The sequence below is a fragment of the Epinephelus fuscoguttatus genome, linkage group LG10, assembly GCF_011397635.1.
Source record: "Epinephelus fuscoguttatus linkage group LG10, E.fuscoguttatus.final_Chr_v1".
In the NCBI taxonomy this organism is placed as follows: domain Eukaryota; kingdom Metazoa; phylum Chordata; class Actinopteri; order Perciformes; family Serranidae; genus Epinephelus; species Epinephelus fuscoguttatus.
Window position 1 is genome coordinate 37,831,248 of NC_064761.1, and position 13,419 is coordinate 37,844,666.

The 13,419-nt window shown below is 39.6% G+C and overlaps 1 protein-coding gene across 4 annotated transcripts in view; it reads left to right on the top strand.

Moving 5' to 3' along the window:
* Nucleotides 1–238: 238 nt before the first annotated feature.
* The window catches only part of tp63 (tumor protein p63), a 50,801-nt gene continuing 37,620 nt past the window's right edge, over nucleotides 239–13,419 (top strand). For 2 of the 4 annotated variants that reach the window (XM_049587967.1, XM_049587968.1), the window contains exon 1: nucleotides 9,813–10,052. In XM_049587967.1, coding sequence (XP_049443924.1) covers nucleotides 10,000–10,052 — 53 coding nt within the window. In that variant the 5' untranslated portion in view covers nucleotides 9,813–9,999. Of the gene's footprint in view, nucleotides 259–9,809; nucleotides 10,053–13,419 lie in introns of those variants that run through there. The other 2 variants (XM_049587970.1, XM_049587973.1) reach the window with 2 other exon arrangements.

Genomic DNA, 13,419 nt, shown 5'->3' on the forward strand with positions numbered 1-13,419 from the left:
TCCAGAAAAAATAGTTGGCATTGTACGTTTTTGTAAACCATGGATACTTCACATTTGTATGTTTCATAGGTGTCATATCAATGTTTCTAAAGTGACGTAGGTGTGATTACATGTATGTAAGCTGACTTTGTCATTGGCAGGTGGAGGAGACGGTGGATGGCGTGACCTTGGCCGTATGGCTGCCAAGCTGCAGACCGCTTCGCAACCATCAACAGACATCAGCAACATTTCCTGACGTGATTGTGCCACCAAAAGCAGGTATTTTAAGCCAAAATATGGTATTTTGCTCACTATAACCAAATACATTTTGTGCCTAAACCTAACCCAGGGGTCGGCAACCTGTGGCTCCAGAGCCACATTTGTACATGAAGTATGTAAAGTATAAAATAGAAGTATTTGTATTATGCTACAATGTTTAAGACTAGTTTGTAAAATATTTAAAAGTATAAATATGTATCATGTGCTAAATCAGTAATGCATGACTTAAATCTATTGAATTAACATTTTAAAAAAAATCTCGTACATCCTACAGTACTCAAAGTACTGTAGGAAAATGATATATCACTTAATAACGGCTGTTTTTTAACATTTTATTTTATTGTTGTAGGCCTTGTACTATTCTCACATTCTCAATTGTAAAAATTTGTAGCCTGTACACAGAATAAAAAATGTTCCTTTAAATTTTGCTGAACTTCATTAGCACTGGCTTGACTTGGATTTCCCCAGCAAAGCTAACTGTGGATTCCAGATCGAAAGAAAGTCTTGGAGGACAACCCTTCAAGTTAAAGTACCAAATAATCATTAATCATACACAATCTGCCCATTGCAGAGTAGCCACCTTGTGATAAAATGTATTGATAAATGCTCATTTAGACCTATTAGTAATGTTGATGGGTGAATTTAGACTTACTCTTATCTCCATTACAAGGCTCAAATATGTTTCACAGCTCCAGGCAGATTATTTGATGGCTCTTTTGATAGTAAAGGTTGCTGACCCCTGACCTAAATACACGCTAACCACAGTGTTGTGAAAAAATAAATAACATAAAATGTTAACATATAACCTGCATAGTAATGCACTATTGACCTATGGCTAAGCCACACCCCCCTCCTCTCACTTGGACAAACTATCAACATTCAGTGACCGGCGCTTTGGCAGGTGTCACAGTATACGACATTTCACAGGAGGCAATTTATATTTTTGGGGGGCATAACAATCAGATGTCACTAGCTGTGTTTCCATCCAAAAGTGATTCAAATCATTGGGAAATGCGTATTAAAAGAAATACGAATCCTGTGTTTTTCCATTAAATGTACGGACTTTGGTGAAAACTACGAACTCGCGCGAGTTTTCTGCAGAACCGGAAACAAAACAAGTCTCACATTCTTCTACGTTTTCTGGCAGTTGGCAACCAGCTTGTAAATGCATTACCGCCTTCCTGACCCGGAGTGTGGATATCACCATGGAGAGAGGTGCACTACGTCAGACTTAATTCGAACATAAGTGTTTCCATCACCCATTTTGCCAATCAACATTTTTTCGAATCATCAGAAACCCGGCTGAAGCGAGCACATTTTAGTTTTTGCGAATCAGGGGATTTTAATTCGAATTTTGATGTTTCCATCATAATATTCCGATGCAATACTTCTAGATGCACATCTAAACAGGCTGATGGAAACATGGCTATTGAGAAGTAACCAAAAGGGCCTAAACTACGCATTGGAGGATATATTCATCATTTTATTGTTGAGAAGGTCGAAAAGCTTAAATTACAAGACAAAATTTACAGGTCACAGTGTACGCTTGTGAACCGCATCTGGTTGCCGTCACCATCAAAGACAACAAGTTAAAGTGCCACTGAAGTTAAGGTTTTTGGCTCAGAATATGAGAAAAGGATAACGGCCTTTTTACCATCTTTACCAAGAGTGTCTCTCCGTTAGGTTGGTGCTACAGTATTTACACTGAATCATTCAGCATAATGTTTGCCAACCTTTGTTATCTCTGCCATTACAGATAAGTTAATGAAGCTAAGCTCCAGAAGTTAACGTTAGCTTAACTAGAGCCCTTTGGACAACAGCTAACAATGATGTACGATCACCAAAGTACAAAACTAGAACAAAACAGGCTAATGAACTCCCAGCAAACAAGGTGGCATGATGAACAACGCAGCTAGGAGCTAACGTTAGGCTAACTTTAGCTAACGTTAGCTAGAGATGTTAAAGATAACTTGATATTTCTTGACAATATGTTGCCTCAAACACGATGTTGACTTACCTTAGAACAGATGTAGACATCATTGTTAATGTTATTCACATTGAGTTGATGTTGTGGTCTAACGTTACCACACAACTTTATCCAAAGGAGACACTTTTCTCGGTTGAGATGTGGTTTAAAGTGTAAAAAATACACCTCATCGCCCAGCCTCTCAGGATACCTTGTGTCAGAGTTGCATGTACCCCATGCACACCGTTTGACCATTTTGAAACCTCAAATCTCCAAAAAAGCTCATAAAACCGAACAAAACTGACTTTCTGTAATGCATTTCAATGGACGTCCAGGCAGAGTATCCGAGTGTATGGGAATGGCTATACGCACTGTGATTGGCTCATCACGTTTGAGGGCGGGACTTAGCCATAGGTCAATTGCTACGTATCTGTGTTTTGCAGAAATGTTCAATGCCAACATTTATTCTGGTGATGGGGTTGTTATTGTAGTGCTGTCAGATGGGGGTTCAGGTACATTTTTAGCTCAAAAAAGCTGTCACGTAATCCACCTGAGCTGCAAAACATATTTGAGCCTTATGAAGGTAACAGTAAGTCTAAATCAACATTACTACCCAGCCAACATTTGTAAATGGATGGAAAATGGGTCCTATATGGGATTGTCCACAGGTTCACCATTGGTCCTATGCCAATTGCCCACATGGGTGAGTTTATCTTAGTTGGCCCCAGATAAGATGTCAATTTTGGGCCCATACCTACTTCATAGCCAGGTAGCTCTAGCATAACCAATGTGGGGCCCACTTGATTAACCCAAACCATGTGGGCAACTGGCATGGGGCCATTATGGAACTTATGGGCAATCCTATACAGAGCCCATTTACACCCCGCATGTAAACTTGAATATCACAACCATGCATGTAATCATGTGGTAATAAACCGTGTTTCAGCTCATGTCCCCACTGTGAATGTGAAATGATCCTGTGCTACGCTAACACCGCGCCATGAGTGATGCTGACTGACATCAAAAGACAGCAAAGACAGGTTTAGTGTTGGATTAGCTGTGATTGATGGTTTGTGGTTCACTGGTTGTCATCTGTGTCTCAGATCTGGGACTGGTTGCTGGAAAGCTTTGATTGTGTTTACCAAAAGTGCTCCGCTTCAGTCCAGGATGGGATTCTGTGCCCTTGGGAAGAAAAACAAAGCGTTCGACTGGTACTCGTTTGAACTGGCGCAGGATTTAATCCACAGTTTCATGTTTTAGTTTAGTCTGCAATCCCTCGTTGCCTGCTGGTGATATATACTGTACACAGGCTTCTGTTTGAGGAAGTTTCCAGTGTTCTCTGAGAGCAACGCTCCACTACAGACTATGCTCTGTTTCAGAGTCTGCATTCAGATCAGTAATATTAATATTAGTACAGCATGCTGTATGATCCATTTATATAAGAACAGTTCCAGTTTAGGAGGGTTTTTTTTAATAATTTTGAAAATTAAGAGTCGCAGTTTGTTGTAAAAATGTTAAAGTGATGTCATAACTAGCTCTCCCACTGAAGTTATGATGTCTTTGTGTTTTGTACCAGGATATAGATCAACTTGGAGTGGACGTCACCGTCATGTCACGTCACAGCAGGTGCACGTGCACACCGGAGAGAAACGGTTGAGATACCATGAATAGAAATGTCTTGTTGTGTTGCTGAATATCAGAACAGGAATACAAACAAAAAAGATAACCTTCATTTTTATAGAAAACCGTCGACGAGGACGTCGCTTGAAGCTAAACAGAGATCTTTCTGGTTGCTAGAATTTGATGTAAACAAAAAAATTGACTGCAATTCATTGAGCCCCACAGATACAGCATATGAAATATTATTTAGGCCTATATTCACATATACACCTAGTGGCAGCTGTAGAGAAACCTCTAATAATATGACAGTGAACGGCAGACAGCTGATGATAATATGTCATGGTGTGTTTCTGCTGCACGGTACAGCTCAACTCAACTTGACTAGCGTTGGTACCAGGGGTCTCATTTGTAGAACAGTACGCAGGATCCATATTGAAAACAAATATACGGACAAAAGCCAAAAATGTTGTGCAATATAGTAAAAGAGTGATTGCAGAGAGAAGCAGACAGAGGGGTCTACAGTCTGTGTTTGAAGGATATATCCAGGATGTCAAACTGACTCAGCAGCAACAACAGGTTAAAAAGACAAAGATAGTTAGAAGCTAAAGCCCAACTATAGGCTACAGATCACAGTGTAAAAGTGAACCACCACATCACTGCTGATCGCCACACAAGACAATGGATATCAAGGGAAACTTTGCTGATATTGAACCAGCTGTGTGGCATCACAGTGTGTGCAGATGAACAGTGTTTGGCTTCCCCGCCGCCAGCACTTGGACTTCCACTGCCGGATCTCCACCACCGGGCAGGCAAGAATCTCCAGGCAAAGCCGTTCATCTGCACACACTGCGATGATGCACAGCTGGTTCAATATTGGCGATACTGACATTTTATAGACCCCTCTGTCTGTTTCTCACTGGAACTGCTATTTAATTTTTCCAAAAATATAATATTTCATCAGAGAGCAGTTAGTTACAGTGTGGGCCCGACAGCTTGACGGACCATCACAAAGGGGCGGGGCTTAGCAAAGGGTCGGTTGAGCCATGCCTCACCATGCAGTGGAAATGTGGCATCAGTGTTGTGTTGTGTTTGTTGTTCTGCTGCCAAAACGTAATAGAAACACAATAATATATGTCACTGTTACGGTCATTTTTTATTTCTTTATGAAGCCCTGTTTTAGATTTTTTTTTTAAATTACCTTTTCCTTTATTCAACAGTTAAACCACAACAAATTATTTCTCATAATTAGTCATGTGGCGTATAAACCTCTAACAAACAAATCTGGTTCCAACTGAAGGTTGGATCACTGGAAGCATGATCCACACCTGGCTCACTGCCTTTTTGTTGCCGCAGGCAAGTCAGATTTTCCCAACGCGACAACAGCCTGAAATCAGGTGTAAAAGTCACTGTGACAAAAGACACACAAAACAAAGTTGAATCACACCGTGGGAAAGCATTTATAATTGTCTGGGAGTCTGAATATTACCGCAAAAGTGATTCAGGCAAAAGAAATACAGGTTCGACTGGTCACATGGGAAAGCTCATGTTAGTTTACGGCTCTTTACCTCTGGCGCTGTCATGGAAGAAGTGCAGGACTGGTTGTATAAGGTTTAAATATTTCATGCTCCAGGAGCTGGATTTATATCCTTCTACTGAAAGTTTTAAAATGTTTTGATTCATTTTGCTCTATACGATCCTTCCACTTCAGGCCCCTTGAACTTCTCCCATTGTGCAGTTAAAATAGAGGTTTCCCTATAGGGGTGTTATGAACAATGCCAAGTTGCTGGGCAGTTTAGTGCATAGGCTGTAAATTATCACCTCTCAGACACTGCACCGGACACTGGCAGTTTTGACTCATCTGGATTTCCCCTGCATTAGTCACCAACTGGAATATACACACAGACGCACACAAGTATGCCCACATAACCCCCTCACTGTGTGAGAGTGATTGGCCACAGTGTGGTGTGTGTGACTGACACTGATAACACATCTCTCCGTAGTGCAGCAAACGTCTGGGCTACTTCATCAGCTGCTCCGCCAACTGCTCTTTGGCATCCCGTATGTAAACTCTAGACATTAATAAGGCCGTGTGAACGGGGCCTCATAATGCCTTCAGGACAATGAACACACCAAAACGAATTAGGCAGATATTGGGCTGCACAGTCACACAGGCTGGCTGCCATCTATGGTTTTCACTGCAGATATTGTAGATTAAATCGAGCTTAGCGTTAGCTTTACGAGAATAATAACCTCATTAGACATTGTGTGCACTGCTCATGATGGCAGCACCAGAGCTGTCGCTGACGTAGCTGCCAACTCATAAACACACATACATGTCAAATGAAGTAATACGGGGTTCGGTGACTGGGTCCCAACAACGGCTGAGCCTGAGAGTAATTAATGATGTAAGGGTTTCACATGTCGCTGTAAATATCAGATTTAATGACACTTTGAGGTCAGTTTGTCCTTGTTATGTTGAGAGGTGGACACAGTCAAAGCCACAGCGTGTGTAAAAGGTTTATTAGAGGGAATTTGTTGTATTAATAATATAATAATCACCTGGGACTTTTACAAGTGGGTTTTCACAGTAGTTGTGATTATGGGCGTTTATTTTTCAACTGAGGAACTTTATTTAAGAGAGCTGTGTGATTAACAACTGATATCTGCAGCAGTGACCTTGGGGACTGGTTGCTTACACAGGCAGACCGTCACAGTACAGTGACACTTGTTTTGATTCAGTGCACATGGTAACAGCAGTGGGGGCTTCTTCAACGTCTGACATGCAGCTTTTCTATATTTTATTCATGGAACAACTTTTTCTGTCAGAATATTTGATTAGAAATTGACGATGGGCTTTTTTATATTTTTATTTTTTGTTAATTAACAAATCAAATTAGTTTTAAATGTAATCACATTTTTTCCCCCCTGTTAAAGGGTTTTTTTGGGGGAGTTTTTCCTTATCCGCTGTGAGGGTCCAAAGGACAGAGGGATACTGTATGCTGTAAAGCCCTCTGAGGCACATTGTGATTTGTGATATTGGGCTTTATAAATAAAATTGAATTGAATTTCATCTTTCATCATACTTCAAACCAAATCCTATGGAATAATCTACGTATGTTGCCTTGATTTTATTACAAGTGGTCAAAACAGGAAGTGCATCAAGTGGTCAAGTTGTGCTGTAAGATCACTGTCGCTACTTTTAATAACATACAGCATCTGTATGAAGAGAGCGTCACCTCTAAAGCTTGGTCTATTGTCTCAGACTCTCAACATCTCTGCCGTGTTGAATTTAATGTGCTTCCATCAGGGTGGAGGTTTTGCTTCCCTAAATGTAGCACTAGGTGTTATAGATCGTTCTTTGTTCCGTCTGCTATCGCTTATCTTAACCAGCAGTGACCACTAATTGTCCATGATTTACCCCTGACTCTGTGTGTTATGTATTGTACTATCTGTTTTGTTTTACTTATGTCTACTGTCTGTATCCTAAATAACCCCCAGGGGACTTTAAGGTTTTGCCTTACTTTACCTTATTTATTTATCACAGTCATCTCCTCCAAAGACGGCAACAGCAGAGTGGGCAATTAAACCTAATTACTCATGTTTATACACAAACTGTTGTATTTTATAGCTGTTAGTGGCAAAGTTGGTCGGTGTTGGTCGCTCAGTGCTCCTTGAATCAGACTACCAACATGAAAATTGGTATAAGAGATTCACGTCCCCCTCATTAATTTATTGATTCACTATAATCCCTTAGCACTTCTAGCATCCAGCGCCATCATCTGGTCAACACTTTTATTTGTCCATTATTTCAGCTTATGACCAATTACCAGTGGGGGAAAAATACGTTTACTTAAGTATTGTACTTAAGTATAATTTTGAGGTACTTTGCAGATCGAGATTATGAATGTGAAATGCACATTCATTCATTCATTTTCTGTAACCGCTTTCTTTCTGTTAGGGGTCTGTTGGGGGGGGAAACCCATAAGTAGCTTCCTCACCTCATTGTCTCCCCAAATTTCGGACAGTTTTGGCTGCTGTTCTTCTTCTTTGAGTTAGCTGCTAACTGGTATTGGCTGCTTTTTAAATCTCCTGGCAGCTGGTCGCAAACATAAAATGTCATCAAAATGTCACACCCGTCCTGTCCATGGCCTTGTCCTGCCGGCTGTCTCGTACACAGACATCTATTCGGTGCTGTCGCTACTTCTGCTGCCGGCTTGATGGCGAGACAACTCTGTCTCTCCATTGCTGCATTTTTATCGTTTATACAGAACCGTGAGGTTGAATAACAGCAAGAAATTCCCACCTTGAACAGGCAGTGTAAATGGGGCTTTAGATTGAAGCCATGGTGAACATTACTTGCTAAACATTAGCATGGTGTTGTCGTTAGCAGTTAGCATGCTGCAGTTAGCATTTAGCCATCAAAGTACAGAGCAGTTTAAAGTCTTGTTTAAACCAGTGGTTCTCAACTGGTCCAGCCACGGGGTCCAGATTTCTCCTTAGTAATTAGTTCAAGGTCCACACAGTTTAATATATTCGGTGTCATACTTCCATTTGGCCATGTCGTCGAGCTAGTTTGCTGTCTCTTTCAAGTAGCTGTCCGTTAATCACTGACTCTACAGCAGGAAATGGAACTTAAAAATAAAAATGAGTGCCAGAAATTCACTGTACTTCAAAATAACATGTGTTTTATACAAATTTGACAATTTTGCGAGTCACTTGTGGTCCATTCAGAGTGGACTCATGACCCACCAGTTGGGAACCACTGGTTTAAACATCATCAAAGCATCATCTTACCTGAGGATTAAGATCCCCAGATTTCATTTGTAGTGGGAAAAAATGAACACAGTGGTAAATTCCTTGTTAATTAGAAAAGAACATGGAAATCTGTGTATGACTTGAGGCTTGTATATTAAGTAATTGGCTGAGTGTTTAAAACTTAATATGAAGTCTGGTGTGATAGCGAAAGCTTGTACTCCGGTATCTTTAAAATAGCAGCTGTGTGACCGCAGTGTCACATCACCAGGTTGGCCCACAGTATGTTGTATCAGTGTCGATAGGTGCACAGCAGGCAGTCAGAGGAGAGGGAGAGACAGGCTGTGTGTCTTTATTACAAGTACAAGAGAGCAGCTTAGAGGTTTGTGTTCCCTGGATACACCACATCTATTTATTATCTTTCCCCCCGCTGTGACCCTACCTTTTATTTTAGCATACTGATTCATCTGCAGTTCATCTCCGAAAACCACACAACACCTCTAGGTTTACAGTGTCATACTGCTTGGGTGAGAGGAAGAGTCTGATATTGTAGGTGCTACGATGTGTGTGTGTGCTTAAATAAGACTTTATGTAGGCTACTGTAAAGGATTTTCAACCGCAATATTTTTTGTCTGGTGTCTGTTTATCGCCGCTCAAGCTTAAAGAGGATATAGGAGGATCATTGTCTTCTCCATTTCTGTTTGTGTCCATCTTCTGCTTTAACATCTCATTAGACATCTGAGGTCTTAGACAAAGCGTACGTTTCACTTCCTTATAGTCAAATATTTGGGTGATTTTTGTTGTTTCACTAGGTGCTTTTGCTGAATCGGCACACAATCAACAACGTGCCATTCGGAGTGTGTTTGTGGCATTTATTCAGCGTGCTCAAAGCCTCCTGGGCCTCGGTGAGAAGCGTGACACAACAGACATGCCCTCAACCCACAAACCACCAGGGAATCTGGGTGGAAATATCATAACGGGCCAGAGAAACACATGGAGGAGTGGGGCAGGGGTGAGCTTTTCAGGATAGTGGCTATAATATGTTTGTTGGGTGGGGAGGTGCAGGGTCAAATGTAGTTGCTTGATATCTATATCCTAGCAACTGAGAGTGAGTGATATCTTGTACAACTGTAGCTGGGGATTGGTCAGAGAGCTGACACAAGCCCCTCCTATTTGTAGGCTAGTCTAAGAAAAAATACCTAAATTCAAATTCATCTCTCAAACGTTCTCCACTCTGCACTGTACCCTCCGGCACTTTAATCCAGGCCTTTATTTATTTCTATTTATTTTTTTTCATTACTTGTATTTATTTGTGTAGCTCATGCACAGTCGTTGATACATGTGTCTTTGTGACAAGCTGATCATTTTGAAGATTTCAGCAAAGTGAAGTTTGGCATGACAACATGAATTCACCTTACACAGCTGTGCAGTATTATCCAGAGTTTCCCTTTCATCGGTAAGTACATACATGTTGTATAAACTGATATTACAGTGTTTCTGAAGCCATGTGACTTTACTTTTTTTAAAGCATCTTAACTAACACATTGCGTGGATTTAACATGTGGTACAAGTAGAGGAAATATGTATTGAGCAGTGATCTTTAACATGTATGTTACCCTTAAATTAAGTTCTGAACGGAGCTACTTCACAGACCTACTTCAGTGTCAGTATCTGACTCACTCTGACTCTTTGTTTGACCCGGACCTCCAGGCAGACTGAAACTGTCTGGAGGTCCAACACAACCTGAAAACAGTTGTGTCTGCCTGGATCCTCAGCTGCTGCTCTGGCCCGATATATTTATAAGTGTGGCATACTTATGGCAACAATGCATGTGTAACGGGCCATCAGGGCCGACGTGGCAGACAGATTACATGACATCGCGGTTGCTTGGTCTTCCTCTGATCCTTACTGAAGATGACTTCTGGCCTTTTCAGTGCAGATGCACATTGTAAATCAAGAGATGTCATGTTTTAATGCAGAATGACAGAAGACAGGATTTTACCGTTTTATCAAATGCAGCACAGCACTGAATCTTGAATATCTTGCTCCATAAAATTCCTCTGTAGGTCCAGAATTATTAATTATTATAAAATGATGTCAAGACATTTGCTTCTTTGGCATCTGGGATTATAAATAAATTAGTTTTATCAGCAGTTTATTTATTATCACAGGAGACACAAAGGGCATTAAAGGATTAAAACTCGATTGTACTGCTGTGATTAAAACAATCTAAAGGGTTTTAAATGCATCTCATTGAAAGAAGAAATCAATGACAACTTAAATTACAATATATCAATGACTGAAACAATAAAATAATTATGAAACATGTTAGATCCTTAAACAGAAGAGAAAAAAACCAACATTTATAAGTAAGAACAGTTACAGGTGCTGTAACGCTGGAGAAAGATTGTTGACTTGTGGGTCTCATTCACAGATCATCAGATGCTTTGAGTCGGTATTTGGACCGAACCACAAACCCAAAGTATCGGTATTTGACAAACTGGGAAAAAGACTCAATAATTAAGTATCTTTCTCCAGAGTTAATTACAGCATCTCTACGTAAGAATTATGTACATACATGTCATTGTGTGCATGGCATAAATCAACTCTGATACAAATAATTCACACAAAAAACATATTGTGATTTTTAAAACTTTTTAATGTTTCAATCAGTATTATCTATAATATTATTCTATCTATCTATCTATCTATCTATCTATCTATCTATCTACCTATGTATATATATATATATATATATATATATATATATGTCTGTGTGTGTGTATATTTGTATATAATTTACTTAATGAACACTGAGGGTTTTCTCATCACTGCATGTTTAATCTTTAATCATCATCGTTCATCATTAATTAATGAGTTCACACATTCATGTAGTCTTCAAATAATATAAAAAAAATCAGTACAATAAAAAAAGAAAATCTCCATCACTATTTTGTCCTGATATTTAGAAGTACAGCTTCTAATTGTCGTACAGCACTAATTGCTGTCTGGTCGATAAGATTGTGTTAGTGCTGACACACTATTGTGTTGTTTTTTTTATGTCTCTTTGGTTACTATATGTGATCTTACTGTGTATCTATATCTAATAATTTATGTTACTCATTATTTGGTGCACTTTCTTGCACCTTGAGACATTATGTACCGAGTACTCTTTGGCTCTGTTTATTTATTTATTTAATCCTTCTTAATCCCTTTAATTTAAACAAAAAGTTTTGTTGAGATATGAATCTTTTCACAGTGTACAAAAATAATGTATACAGTTTAAACATACAGATGCACATTATACATATTTACACTTAAAAAAGCAATTATAAGAGCATTAACACAATGTCACCGTGCCCTTGTAGTTGTGTTGTTTGATAATGTTTTAAATCATCATGTGCATCATGTTTTGTGCTTTGATCAAACAGAAAGTTCAGCCTCTGTAGCTTACAATAATTAATTTATTGGACCTTAATAATTACACGGCTACAGTTTTAAAACTCATTGCATGGTGCTTTCAAATACCACCTGTTACCAGTGGTGTTTTAATCTATTTTTGAGCCAGGGATGTTTTGGCAGCATCCATGTTCTATTGTTTTGCTTTTTAGATTCGACTCACCTTTCAGGTATCAAGGAATCTTTTTGGTCCACCAATTTTCTCTTCCTCTCTTGTTTTCTTTACATTCCAAACCTTAGAGGAATTTGTGCCTGTCCTTTTGCCCCAGAGGATTTGACTTCAGACTGTTTCACTTCTATAAAAGTCAGGGGATAAGAGGAGGAGAAACTTTGGGGCTTTCTATTGTTTTGCAGTCATGTCCCTCTTGCAGCCGGGGCTGACAGATGAGGGGGAGAAGGTCTTAGGCCTTTGAACAAGTGATTAATAAAGACACTGGAGAAGGGCCCCGATCGGCTGGGCTGTTTGTTTTGATTGCATTTTCATCGGTCGGTGTGCCCAACCTGCCAAGAGACAATGGCCATCCCCTGTTTAGTGCTGACCTCTGCCCCAGTCTCGTCTGGAGGCGCTGCACTGTCTTTAAGTGGATGCTGAACTGCCTTCGCCTCAGGCTACCTGAAAAACTCTCTGAGTAACCAGACACCCAGAGGAGACAAACAACGGCCAGGGAAGGGATAAACCCATCTATCTGAACAGCCTTTAAAATGAAACTGCTAAATATAATTAAAAGAAGAAATAAATTAATAGATTTTTTTTTAACTAATTAGAAATTACACATAGAAGAGTTTTTATTTCTATTATTATCTAATCTAATGTCATACAGTCTATTACGGTACATGCAAATAAAAGTGGGCATATTTTTCCTATTTATTGCCTTGCTCTTAGTTTAAATGCATTTTTCCACACTTTCCATTGCGTGTTAATAAAAACGTACAATCCCAAAATCTTACAGAACCATGCACATGCTGTAGGTAGAAAAAACATGAACACCACTAACACTATATTAAACACAAAAGTTTAATAGTGTATGTCATCAGCAGGTAAAGGCAACAGTTTTCTTATGATAATATTCAAATGTAGGCTATTAATAGGCTGACGCTGTAATACATGTCAAACCTGATGCACAACTGTTGTGATTATATTCTGGGTTCTGGATCAACAAACAAAGCTGTGAAACAAAGCTCTTTCAGACAAGTTAATGAGGTGACAGTTGAACAAGTTCTGCCAAATAGCTTGTTTTAGAGGAAAATGAAAGCTAAAATCAAAGGAAGCTTAACTGAAGCAGAGGTCAGTCGAACCACACCTTAATCCTCCCTCCTCCATTAAACGAGGTGACGCCACACCTGCTCTACCTGCAGTCTACTTG